Consider the following 13,193-nt stretch of genomic DNA (forward strand, 5'->3'; position numbering starts at 1 on the left):
GGAACAGACATTGTGTGGTGCTTTCACTTCCTGCTTTTTGTTACTCTTTTGCTCTCCCGAGAAATCCTGCGGTAGAGTCCTTCCTGGACAATAGCGCCTTTGACTTGAACTTTTCTTTTTTTGAAATTCTTCCCCACTTCCTGCTTGCAGAAAATTAGTATATCGGAGAACTGGGTCTGTGAAGATATTAACTCCCAGTGTGCAGATCCTCTGCAAACAAGGACTTTCTGTTTTTTCCAAACTGAAGTCTAAATTTATAACGCCCCGGAAGCAGGGCTGTGCGATAAATTAATATCAAAGGTGGAGACTTAACAGCGTCCCAGGGGGTAGCTCAGCTGAACATACTTTGCAGATAATTTGCAGGCACGTGTTTCCAACTTTGTTCTCTCCCGATAAGAAATAAATGATGATAAACCCTCCCACAAACCAGCCAGCTATTTCGGATTCACCGGTACCCTCCCACTTAGAGCTCAGCTAATTATGCAGAGCCTGCTAACGACCCAGGAGGAACCTCCCACAGCTAGATAATCAAAGAGGCAAGGTAAACGAAGAACTGGAAAGCTCTTCTTTCTTCCCCCACCAGTGGGGGGAAAAAAGAGGGGGAATAGTTTTTGTTTTTATTTCCTGGTGGCATTTATGTGGTTAAAGGTAAAGGGACCCCTGACCATTAGGTCCAGTCGTGGCCGACTCTGGGGTTGCGGCGCTCATCTCGCTTTACTGGCCGAGGGAGCCGGCGTACAGCTTCTGGGTCGTGTGGCCAGCATGACCAAGCCGCTTCTGGCGAACCAGAGCAGCGCACGGAAACGCCCATTTACCTTCCTGCCGGAGCGGTACCTATTTATCTACTTGCACTGGCGTGCTTTCAAACTGCTAGGTTGGCAGGAGCAGGGACCGAGCAACGGGAGCTCACCCCGTCGTGGGGATTTGAACCGCCTAGGCTCTGTGGTTTAACCCACAGCGCCACCTGCGCCCCTGTTTATGTGGTTGGTTCCCCCTAAATACCTTTCCTCCGTATTAAAAAGGAAGAGTGCATTTTTAATTTAAAGAAGACAATCTTTTTGCTTCCTTGCTCTCCCTCCCTCCCACCCAGAGATTGGTGGGATGGGGGCATTTGGGGACCCCCCTTCTGTTGGGGTGGGCGATGGAGGGGAGAAGATTTAGCTGCCTTATGCTGAAATGGGAGGTTGGGTACTGTGTGCGAATGATGGGAAGGGCGTTTTTCTGTAAAACAGTGCAAGCAAATGCGTGTCTACTCACAAGCAGACCTTACTGAATTCAATGGGGCTTACTCTTAGGATAGTATAAGTTTTTGTTTTTTGAACAATGGACAATTCAACTCTTTATTGATATGTGTGTGAGTATCTGAGAGAATAAACACACATTCTCCTATACATTTCTGTCTCCACATGGCCCCAAACAAGTTTAACCTTTGGGGTGGAAAATAAGAATTTACATCTGAGTCGTACATTCTGGCTGTCCTTCAGGCCCTTTTGATAAATGAGATAATACTCACACTTGACAATATTAGGAATTTAGTTTCTAACCGTACAGTCTTATCTCCTCAACCCTTGAGATACCATACAAGTTAATGTGTGCAATTATATAAATGGATGCAAAATACATTCAGATATCTTGACAGGGAAACATTCCTATATAATATGAAGTTGAGATAAATTATGGCCAAGAAGTACAAATCATGAAATACATATTACAATGATTACTAAAAAAATAATGACTTCAGAATCTGATTTAACTTGAGTTTTTGGGTAATAGTAAAATAAACTGGGTAAAAGTTAGAATTATAGGGCGAGTAGAAGTTTAGTTGAACTCAGTGGGGCTTATGCGTGCAGAGGCAACTTGGCTAGTAAATCACTTAAACTTCTCATAAATTAGTTGAAAGTGTATTAAATAGTATACTATATGGAAGCTTATTTAATTTTACTAAATCTACCACTTCTGCCACCGCCCGGAAGCCTGGCAAGGCCCTCCGCCACGCAGATAGATATTGTGATATATCGAGAGATCTAGCTGGTGATATATTGTGATGTTGCAAGCCAGATATTGCACAACCCTATCCGGGTTGTACTGTGTCATTTTCCTGAACATGCAGCTGCTCTTCCAAGGGGGAAGAACAGGCTTTCTCGTGAAATTATTCCCTCGTTCGTCATAGCCACCAGCAGCCATGGGCCTTGGCGTTGCCTCTCCCTGTGACTCACAACTTTTTTATAGGGTTCTTCCTGTGCGTTGCTTTGTTAATAATGCTTTTAAGAGCCAGGGTGCGCTCCTACCAGTGGCCGCACCTCGGGGCGTGGGGCTCTCTGGTCCTTTAGCAACCCCACACTTTGACCCTCAAGATGCTCACAGCCCCCAATGGCAGCCCCATCTGCCCCAGTTTGTGCTGGCATCGCCTCATTACGGCTACCTTAAGTCTGTTGGGCAGGATTCGACCAAGTGCTGCTACTAGCACAAGGGCTTCTGGCTGGGCAGAGGAACTCCCCACCACAAGACCACCCCCCCACAAAGCTGTTAGGAGTGGAGCTGTTAGGAGGGGAGTTTTGTTGCACGAATAGTACGATGGTGTCGTACTGTAGCAACTCAGCAACTCAATCCCGGGATTTAAAAATAATAATAATCTAACCCCATTTTCCTTAGGTTTCTGCCCCAGATTCTTAATTGCCAAAGGGCCCTGGTCTTTTCGCGGTCTTAAAATTGCCAGGGAAAGCCATTATTATATTTATTACCATAATTCTTTTCATCCCGCCTTTTCACTAGACCGGGACTCAAGGCGGCTTTTGCAAAAAAAAATTGCATACAAAGTAAAGGTAAAAGGTACAGCGGGTGCAGAATGCCGCAGCGAGGCTCCTTACAGGATCACATTCATCCAGTGCTTTACCAACTGCACTGGCTCCCGGTGGCGTACAGGGTCAGGTTTAAGGTGCTGGTTTTTACCGTTAAAGCCCTATGCAGCCTAGGACCCTCGTACCTGCGGGACCCCCTCTCCTGGTATGCCACGCGGAGGACCTTAAGGTCCACAAATGACAACATTTTCGAGGTCACAAGGTGGTTAGATTGGTCTCAACTAGGGCCAGGGCCTTTTCAGTACTGGCCCCGACTTGGTGGAACACACTGTCCCAAGAGACAAGGGCCCTGCGGGACTTGACATCTTTCCACAGGGCCTGCAAGACAGAGCTGTTCCGCCTGGCCTTTGGTTTGGACTCAGTCTGACCCTTATGTTTCCCTCCCCTTATGGTTTTGATCTATGGGCTACTTTTAAAATGAGGCTGTATTTTAAATTTCATTTTAACCCGTATTTTAAATTGGTGTCCCCCCCCCCCCATTATGTTTTAACTGTAATTTTTACTGTAGTTAGCCGCCCTGAGCCGGGCTCTGGCCAGGGAGGGCAGGGTATAAATAAAATTTATTATTATATTATTATTAAAGGTACCCCTGACTGTTAGGTCCAGTCGTGGACAACTCTGGGGTTGCATGCTCATCTCATTCTATAGGCCGAGGGAGCCGGCATTTGTCCGGGTCATGTGGCCAGCATGACTAAGCCGCTTCTGGCGAACCAGAGCAGCGTACGGAAACGCCGTTTACCTACCCGCCGGAGCGGTGCCTATTTATCTACTTGCACTTTGATGGGCTTTTGAACTGCTAGGTTGGCAGGAGCAGGAACCGAGCAACAGGAGCTCACTCCGTCGCGGGGATTCGAACCGCTGACCTTCTGATCGGCAAGCCCTAGGCTCAGTGGTTTACACTGCAGCGCCACCCGCAGACAAAATATAGAAGGCTAAAAACATGCAACATGTAACAGTTAAAAAGCAATAAAGCTGTAATAGAATTAAAGCCATGGAAAATCCAATCTATTAGGATTGCCGAATAGCTCAATTGGTAAAGCTTGAGGCTTGTGATCTCAGGGCTGTGTGTTCGAACCCCACGTTGGGCAAAATATTCTGGCATTGTCAAGGGTTGGACTAGATGACCCTTGTGGTCCCTTCCAGCTCTGTGATACCCTCTGTGAAGATATAGATAGTAAAAACTGCACAGTGCTATTTTGAAAGCCTCGTGGTGGCCTGTGTCTAAATGGCCTAGGTGGGGAGTTCAGGATCCAGCTGGTTAGCTGGATCTAGGATCCCGTCCACACACACACCCCCATTCCTGACTCAAGGTAACATGTTAAATTATTGGACGGAATATATTTTTAGATCTAAAAGGATCCTGCGATTCTGTAGGATCATAGACTGCGCTGTTAGGCACACAGTCCTCCTCTCTGAGAATCTGAAGTTTGTAGTCCTCAATGCTGGTGAAAATTCGGCTTGAAATGCATAGGCTGTGTCTGTAGCAATCGCAGAAGTCAAAAAAGGGCTAAATAAGGAGCCCGCTAGTGATCTGCATTCCTCTTTTTCTTTCCTCGTGTGTTGCCAAACCAGAATCAGTTGTGCAAAATGGCAGACTAAATTACTGGGCGTGAAAAGGAAGGAAAACACGCTCATTTTGCAGCCTTTATGCAGGCTGTAGAATTTCCTGGTAATGCCTAGTTGAGAAGCTTGCTTCCTCTTTTCAAAGCACTGCGTACACGTGGCCGGTCTTAAGATCTGTCACCACATGGGCGAAAAAACCGGGTGGATCTGATTCATTACCCTCTGTCTTAATGCAGGACGAAGTTTTCTCCAAACAAAAGAGCCGCTTTGCCAAGGCAGAACTTGAGGATTCCTGCGTTTTACTCCTGCTCTGATCCGAAACAGAGGTAAAACTGAACGTTTGCTGAACTCCCAACAATCTCTTTCCCCATTCCACGTGGCTCCTCTCTAGAGGAAGCCTTTCGTCGGTCGTCGCCCTTTTAGTTTCAGTTTGTGTTTGGTGCTGGGACTTTGGTCGTTGCCGCAGCGCAGAAGGGAGGATTCATCCGGATTGAGAACAGCCCTTTGCTTAGCTCTCCAGCAGTGCTGAATTTATGTATAAGCTAAACAAGTTATAGCTTAGGGCCCAGAGTGGGGCCCCACCCCCAATTTCACCGTTAATATACTACTTTTTAATTGTATTTCAGTTCAACAATTACTTTGATAAAATACCATTTTTTTTGCTCTATAGGACTCACTTTTTCCCTCCTAAAAAGTAAGGAGAAATGTGTGTGTGTGTGTGTTACGGAGCGAATGCAGGCTGCGCAGCTATCCCAGAAGCCAGAACATCAAGAGGGATTGCTGCTTTCACTGCACAACGATCCCTCTTGCTGTTCTGGCTTTTGAGATTCAGAATATTTTTTTTCTTGTTTTCCTCCTCCAAAAACTAGGTGCGTCTTGTGGTCTGGTGCGTCTTATGGAGCGAAAAATACGGTACATATTTTGTTATGTGCAAATGGCTTTAGATACTTATTAGGTCCATAAATTACCATATAGCATAAAAGGTAAAGGGACCCCTGACCATTAGGTCCACATGTGGCCGACTCTGGGGTTGCGACGCTCATCTCTCTTTACTGGCTGAGGGAGCTGACGTACAGCTTCTGGGTCATGTGGCCAGCATGACTAAGCCGCTTCTGGCGAACCAGAGCAGCACATGGAAACACCGTTTACCTTCCCACTGGAGTGGTACCTATTTATCTATTTGCACTTTGATGGGCTTTCAAACTGCTAGGTTGGCAGGAGCAGGGACCGAGCAACAGGAGCTCACCCCATTGCAGGGATTCGAACTGCCAGCCTTCTGATTGGCAAGTCCTAGGCTCTGTGGTTTAACCCACAGCGCCACCTGCGTCCCACCATATAGCATATTCAACACAAAAAACAGTGACAGAGGTCAGCACCAACACTTTGAATTGTGCTCGGAAACGTACTGGGAGCCAATGTGGGTCTTTCAGGACCAGTGTTATGTGGTCTCGACGTTCGCTCCCAGTCACCAGTCTAGCTGCCGCATTCTGGATTAGTTGTAGTTTCCGGGTCACCTTCAAAGGTAGCCCCACATAGAGCGCATTGCAGTAGTCCAAGCAGGAGATAACCAGAGCATGCACCACTCTGGCGAGACAGTCTGCGGGCAGGGAGGGTCTCATCCTGTGCACCAGATGGAGCTGGTAGACAGCTGCCCTGGACACAGAATTGACCTGCGCCTCCATGGACAGCTGTGAGTCCAAAATGACTCCCAGGCTGCACACCTGGTCCTTCAGGGGCACAGTTACCCCATTCAGGACCAGGGAATCCTCCACACCCGCCTGCCTCCTGTCCCCCCAAAACAGTACTTCTGTCTTGTCAGGATTCAACCTCAATCTGTTAGCCGCCATCCATCCTCCAACTGCCTCCAGACACTCGCACAGGACCTTCACCGCCTTCACTGGTTCTGATTTAAAAGAGAGGTAGAGCTGGGTATCATCCCCATTTTGATGGACTCCCAGCCCAAACCCCCTGATGATCTCTCCCAGCGGTTGCATGTAGATGTTGAAAAGCATGAGGGAGAGGACAGAACCCCACAAGTGAGGGCCCAGGGGTCCGAACACTCACCCCCCCCCCACTTTCTGAAAAAAATCTGGTGCAGCATGAGCAAATGTTTACACTGGGCGCTTGGGTTGCAAACGTGATCCGTGTGGGATGACCGTTTGCAACCCGCAGCGGAGCATCTGTGCATGTGCAGGTCGCAATTCGTAGCTTCTGCACATGTGCAAAGCGCAATTTAGCGCTTCTGCGCATGCATGGCTGCAGAAACCCGGAAGTAACCCGTTCCGGAAAAAACGCAACCTGAAGCGTCTGTAACCCGAGGGATGACTATTCTGAAAGTGCGGCCCAGAGGCAAAAGCTTGAGGACCCCTGGAATTCTGGGACATGGTCTACGAGGAGATGAAAAAAATATCAAAGTTTACATTTAATAAAAACCCAGAAGTATTCCTATTAGGGATTCTTTTTTGTTGCTTTTTTAATTTAACATAATTGTTACAAAATATAAGCAAAACACTGCAAATACATACACACATATACACTTCAAATAAACACATATACATGAAAAAGGAACAAAAGAGAAAAATGCTGCAACAGAATTCCTGTTTTGATTTATTCTTTATTTTTTCGGATAGACTGTCTAATTCTGCATATTCTGTCAGCTTTTGGATGCAATCTTGTATAGAGGGGGTTTTGTTACTCTTCCATTTTGCCACGATCAGAACTCTTGCTGTTGCCATCGCGTATAAAAAAATACCCTTCCTCTTTTGCAGAATATCCAAATCTGTTATTCCCAGGAGGTAGGCCTCTGGTTTTTTTATTGCAAGAGATCTCTTTCAATAAAAAACCAGATCTGGTCAGAATAAATCAAAACAGGAATTTGTTTCCAAATGGGAGGTTTTCAAAGAATATTTGAAAAATAAATACAGTAGTTTAAATTCTGTTGCAGCATTCGAGGACCTTCAGTAATAGTTGCAAGGTAGATATAAGAAATTAGATATATTAAGAAAAAAATTAATTATGATAAAAATGTGTATTGACAATAAGTAATATGAAATCAAAATATGGAATAGACGGGAGGTTGGGTCCTTAGTGTTAAGACCAATATATGTTCTATTGTTTGTTAAGAAAATTATGTGTCTGTGGTTATTCCTGTGTGTAATTTGGTATTTGTGTGGGGTTTTTTTCTTGCTGTATCAATAAAAAAATAAAGAAAGAGATCTGCATTTTTTTGCAGTTCTGCATGGATACTCTCCCAGAATAGCTGTATTTTCCTACATATCCACCACATATGGTAGAAAGTTCCTGAGTTATCTCCGCATCTCTGACAATTACTTGACACATTTTTATACCCCCCCCCCAAAAAAGAGGCCTTTAATCATAATAATTATATTATTTCTTTCCTGAAGAGGGGAGGAGCCTGGCTGCCTTTAGGCTCCTCCTTCCCAGGAAACGTCTCTGCGGCTGACTGGCTTATTCGTGGATCAATCAGCCTGTCAATCAATCAGACCTGTGGGTTGCTTTCTGCCGCCTGAGGCGACGCAAAACGCCTCACAGCCAAGCCGGCCCAGAGGAGGCTCCAAGTCTCTTTGCAGGCCCTCCTCACCCTCAGCCTGTCCATTACGGACAGGGCTACTCGTGAGCAAGTCTCCCCCATTGGGGTTGCAAAGAGGGGGAGAGGAATTGCCGCCCCATAGATCTGAGGGGCCGGAGGTTCTTGCAGGTGGGCCCCTCACGCCCAACCGACAAGAATATTCTTTTTTTTATATATAATTTTTTTTATTAGTTTTTTTTAACATATCATTTCCAACACACCCAACCGACAAGAATATTCTTTTTTTTATAATATATTTTTATTAGTTTTTTTAACATATCATTTCCAACACGCCCAACCGACAAGAATATTCTTTTTTTATATAATTTTTTTATTAGTTTTTTTTTAACATATCATTTTCAACTGTAATTAAACCTACTTTGACATCTTATTCAAATTTTTGACTTCTATCCATCCTGTCTGGAAATTTTCCAATCTAATCTCTCAGTATGCAATTCTTATCTTCCCTATTACATTTCAAACTCATAACCAATATCTCTATCTTTTCCTACTTTGTAGCATGTCGTATATTTCTCCTTACAAAACTTCTAGCGTAATTTGTTGATTACAGTTGCTCTTCAAATAATTCATATACTTCTTCCAATCTTCTGTAAATCTCTGGTCCCGCAGGTTTCGAATCCTTCCTGTCATTTTGTCCAATTCTGCATAGTCCATTAATTTCGTCTGCCATTCTTCTTTTTTTAATATATTTTTTTATTAGTGTTTTTTTAACATACCATTTCCAACAGTAATTAAACCTACTTTGACATCTTATTCAAATATTTGACTTCCATCCATCCTGTCTGAAAATTTTCCAGTCTAATCTCTCAGTATGCATCTCTTATCTTCCCTATTACATTTCAAACTCATAACCAATATCTCTATCTTTTTCTACTTTGTAACACTTCGTATATTTCTCCTTGTAGTCCTACAAGCGTAATTTGTTGATTACAGTTGCTCTTCAAATAATTCATAGACTTCTTCCAATCTTCTGCAAATAATAATAATAATAATAATAATAATAATAATAATAATAAATTTTATTTATATCCCGCCCTCCCCAGCCGAAGCTGGGCTCAGGGCGACTAACAACAATCAAAATAATCCAACATTCTAAAACATTCATTATAAGATTAATTAAATCAAATTAAAATCAAAATCTCTGGTCCCGCAGGGCTTCGAATCCTTCCTGCCATTTTGTCCAATTCTGCAGAGTCCATTAATTTCGTCCGCCATTCTTCTTTCGTCGGAATTTCTTCTTGTTTCCATTTCTGGGCTAATAATACTCTTGCCGCAGTTGTTGCATATAAGAATAATTTAACACCTTGCCTATTCATGTCCTGACCTATAATACCAAGTAAAAATGTTTCCGGTTTTTAAAAAAAATGTATATTTCGACACCTTTTTCATCTCATTATATATCATTTCCCAGAAGGTCTACCGTAGATACAACATAAATGGTTCCCAATCTTTTTTGAAGTCTCTATTGTCTTAGTCTCTTAATCTTTCAGTTAGTCTTGCCATTTCAGCACAATCCATTAGTTTTCTTTCCATTCTTCATTAGCTGGTATCTTGTCACTTTTCCATTTTTGAGCCAACCGACAAGATTCTAGAAGGTTCTCTTGCCCAGGGATGGGCGGCAACCATCTTGGCCTCCCTCCTCAGGGCCAGGAAGATGCGTTGGGCGTCATGGCGTCCGGCTTTTCCGGGCCTCCGCCGCCCGTTTCGCTGAATTTCGGGGGAAGCAGCCAGGCGGCGCCGGAAATGCGCGGTTTCCGCCGCCGCCTGACGCCGGAAAGGCGAAGTAAAAGCTCCGCCGCGGCCTAAATGGTCTCCGCAACTCTCCTTTCCCACGTTCTTTGAGGTCCATTCGGCCTTTACTAGGAGCAGGGTGGATAAAAAGAAATCAGTGATTTAATTTAAAAAATAATAATTGGATTTCTAAAAAAATTAAATCAGATTTTTAAAATGAAACGCTTTCGGAGGAAAAATCTTTCTAAAGATGCCTTTTTACTTATACTTTTTTATTTAAGTTACAATTTGATTCCCTCCCCCTCTTTCTTTTTTCTTTCTCCTGTGATGAGGCTGCATTTTAATATTTTAATGTTTCAATATTTTAATGTTGTATTTTAATCTTGTTTTTAAGTTGTATTCATTCAACTTGTTTTTATTATTGCTTGTTAGCCGCCCTGAGCCCGGCCTTGGCTGGGGAGGGCAGGGTATAATTAAAAATTATTATTATTATTAGTCCAAACGCTACTCTCCTTCCCCACATTCTTTGAGGTTTATTCAGCCTTTACTAGGAGCAGGGTGGATAAAAAAATCAATGATTTAATTTAAAAAATAATAATTGGATTTTTAAAAATTTAAATCAGGTTTTTAAAATAAAACGCTTTCGGAGGAAAAACCTTTCTAAAGATACTTTTCTATTTAAGTTACACTGTAGTCCAAAGGCTATCCATCAGGAAATAAGGATTTGTTTTAAGTTTTTCATGTGTGCTGAAACTCAGTCTAAGTTGTTGGGAGTTTTTGTTTTCGGAGGAAATGATTGTTTTTCTCCTTCCAATCAAGTACAGCAGAAAAGCTGTCCAACTATAAACATTTAACTGATTGAACCTCACAATAATTTCATAATTATCTGTCTATGTATTCCTAATAGTATAACCAAATCAGTAATTTTTGATATAACTGTCAAAACTACTCTGAAAATTTATTATTCCAAAAATGAAACCTTCCTCTGGTTGTCAATATTAAGATTATACCAGCAAGAATGAGTCTTTCTGTAAAAAAATGATTTAAATCAAGTCTTACTGACTAGTGATTTAAATCAAGTCTTACTGATTAGTGATTTAAATCGATTTGATTTAAATCAAATCTACCCTGACTTGGAGCCAAGCCATTTTGGGTGGGAGGCTCTGCCCTGTGGAACTCCCTGCCACTAGAAGTTCGGCAGGAATCATAACTGCCTCCTTTTAGACATTTTCAGGCAGGCCTTTGCAATGCAGTTTTCTCCTTGACAACCACCATTTATTGGACTTCTTACAATTTATGTTGCGTACACCACTCCCACTATGTTTTTTTTACAGAAATGTGGTTTATAAATATGTAAAATGAGGCTAAGCTGTTGTGTTTTTGGATGTGTTTTAAAATTAAGGTGTACTAGAAGAGATAAACAAAAGTAAGGAGGTAAATTATTCCCCTCGGCAGGAGGTGGCAAATGACTCTGGCACAGGCCTGGAAAAAAGCGGGAAACACCAAAAATAGAGGACGGGTTCAATGAAATCAGAGGCATTGTACAAATGGCTAACCTTACAAACACAGTAAAACTTGGATTGAAAAGTTCAGCCTCTCTATTTGTGATCGGAATGAGAGAACGCAGAATGAAGTAAAACCTGGAAGAAATGCAAAGGGAACAATTTTGGGGAAGTTATTTTATAGCTACATCGTTTGTTCTTAATTTCGTAAATTTACAAATTTATACTTTTATCTATTTATAGATCCATTGGGGGTGAGGAAAGACTTACTTTCACATATGAAATTGTTTTGCGGTACGCGGGACACACACACCTTAGAGGATCCTGCCAGAATTTGGGGATGGATTTTGGTGAGGTCTAATGTATTGTGAGCTGGAAAGTCTCCAATTTGAAAATTGCCATTATTATTATTAGCCCCACCCATCTGGTTTCCCCAATCACTCTGGGAGGCTTCCAACAAAATATCAAAAACACCGTATTTTTCACTCTATAAGACGCACCAGACCACAAGACGCACCTAGTTTTTGGAGGAGGAAAAGAAGAAAAAAATATTCTGAATCTTAGAAGCCAGAACAGCAAGAGGGATCGCTGCGCAGCGAAAGCAGAAATCCCTCTTGCTGTTCTGGCTTCTGGGATAGCTGCGCAGCCTGCATTCGCGCCATAAGACGCACACACATTTCCCCTTACTTTTTAGGAGGGAAAAAGTGAGTCTTATAGAGCAAAAAATACAGTACCTTGGACTTGTGGGGAGGCCATAAGCAAGTCCTTGTATCTTCCCAACTGCAAGGCAAGGATCATACCTTGCTGGGTTGCTGTTCAGGTTACTGAGATAAACGCCTATAACACATATTGGACACAAGGAAAGGCCGCCATCCTATATGATTTACTTTATCTTATTTTTTCCAGCATTACTCGTATGAATTTTCTGGTTGTGAAGCTGCTGAAGACCCTTGGCAGACCTGCCCCTATGTAACTGTTAAATCCTCAGCACTGTGAACTGCAGAGAATGTCGCCATCAAACCACAAGAGCTCGTAAGCACCTTTGAATAAATATACGAAAACAAGTCATTTCTTCTTTAATTCCCCCAGTGGTTTTAAAACAGCTTTTACTTTCCATTCTTTCCCTTTTTCCTGTCTGCAGAGCTGAACGTAAGACAAAAGGTAAGAGCACTTCGTGTCGGTTTGGTAAACAAATTCATTTTTGATGGATTTTTCTCTTCGTATTGCAATTTTAATATCTTTCCCCCCCCCCCACTTGGTTTTGGAAACGTTTAGCACTGTATTGTTCCTGGAAAGGTCAGCTCTTCATTCAGCAACAGCGACTGTGTGACATTGTTCTTCGTTCAGCGTTTAGCGGCTCCATCCCAGCAGAGTTGTAAGTGCGATGATTCATTTCTCTTTGCTCTGATGTCTCTAGAGGAATAGCAGGGAAAAGCAGGTGCATTCTTTAAAAAAAAAGATGTAATATTTATATACCACTTCCCTGACTGTAAAGTTTAGTAGAAAGCAGTTAATAAATAATTACAGAATCTATTTTTTAAAAAAAAAAAACACTGGATGGCTTTTCCAGTTTCAAAACCAAAACATAGTAGCATCTGTGCTCGATAAAAATTACTCAAATATACTTTTTTACATGGTGGGTGTTCTAACTTCTCTCTTTTGTGTGTGTGAGACATTCGGAAGGCTTCTGATTTTTGGAAGCAGATCATACCCTAAAGGAAGCGGTAGGTTGCACACTGAGGCTTTTTCAATGGCTTTTGTTGTCTAATGTGATTCACAGAATCACAAAATAGTAGAGTTGGAAGGGACCCCATGGGTCATCTAGTCCAACCCCCTGCAATGCAGGGATCCCAGCTAGAGCATCCCTGATGGTATTCTGCTCTGGTCAGACCTTACCTGGAGTACTGTGTCCAGTTCTGGGCACCACAG

The 13,193-nt window shown here is 42.7% G+C and overlaps 2 protein-coding genes across 4 annotated transcripts in view; one reads left to right on the forward strand and one right to left on the reverse strand.

Annotated features, from left to right (window-relative positions):
- IL15RA (interleukin 15 receptor subunit alpha) overlaps window positions 1-13,193 on the reverse strand; it is a 237,522-nt gene that overhangs the window by 21,253 nt on the left and 203,076 nt on the right. The gene's annotated exons all lie outside the window — the stretch shown is intronic.
- The window catches only part of TASOR2 (transcription activation suppressor family member 2), a 61,541-nt gene that overhangs the window by 15,137 nt on the left and 33,211 nt on the right, over window positions 1-13,193 (forward strand). The window contains exons 2-5 of one of the 3 annotated variants that reach the window (XM_083460845.1): window positions 4,658-4,747; window positions 12,171-12,296; window positions 12,406-12,425; window positions 12,540-12,639. In XM_083460845.1, coding sequence (XP_083316971.1) covers window positions 12,271-12,296; window positions 12,406-12,425; window positions 12,540-12,639 — 146 coding nt within the window. In that variant the 5' untranslated portion in view covers window positions 4,658-4,747; window positions 12,171-12,270. Of the gene's footprint in view, window positions 1-4,657; window positions 4,748-9,418; window positions 9,841-12,170; window positions 12,297-12,405; window positions 12,426-12,539; window positions 12,640-13,193 lie in introns of those variants that run through there. The other 2 variants (XM_083460846.1, XM_083460847.1) reach the window with 2 other exon arrangements.

The sequence above is a fragment of the Podarcis liolepis genome, assembly GCF_965112155.1.
Source record: "Podarcis liolepis genome assembly, chromosome: 10".
NCBI classification, from domain to species: domain Eukaryota; kingdom Metazoa; phylum Chordata; class Lepidosauria; order Squamata; family Lacertidae; genus Podarcis; species Podarcis liolepis.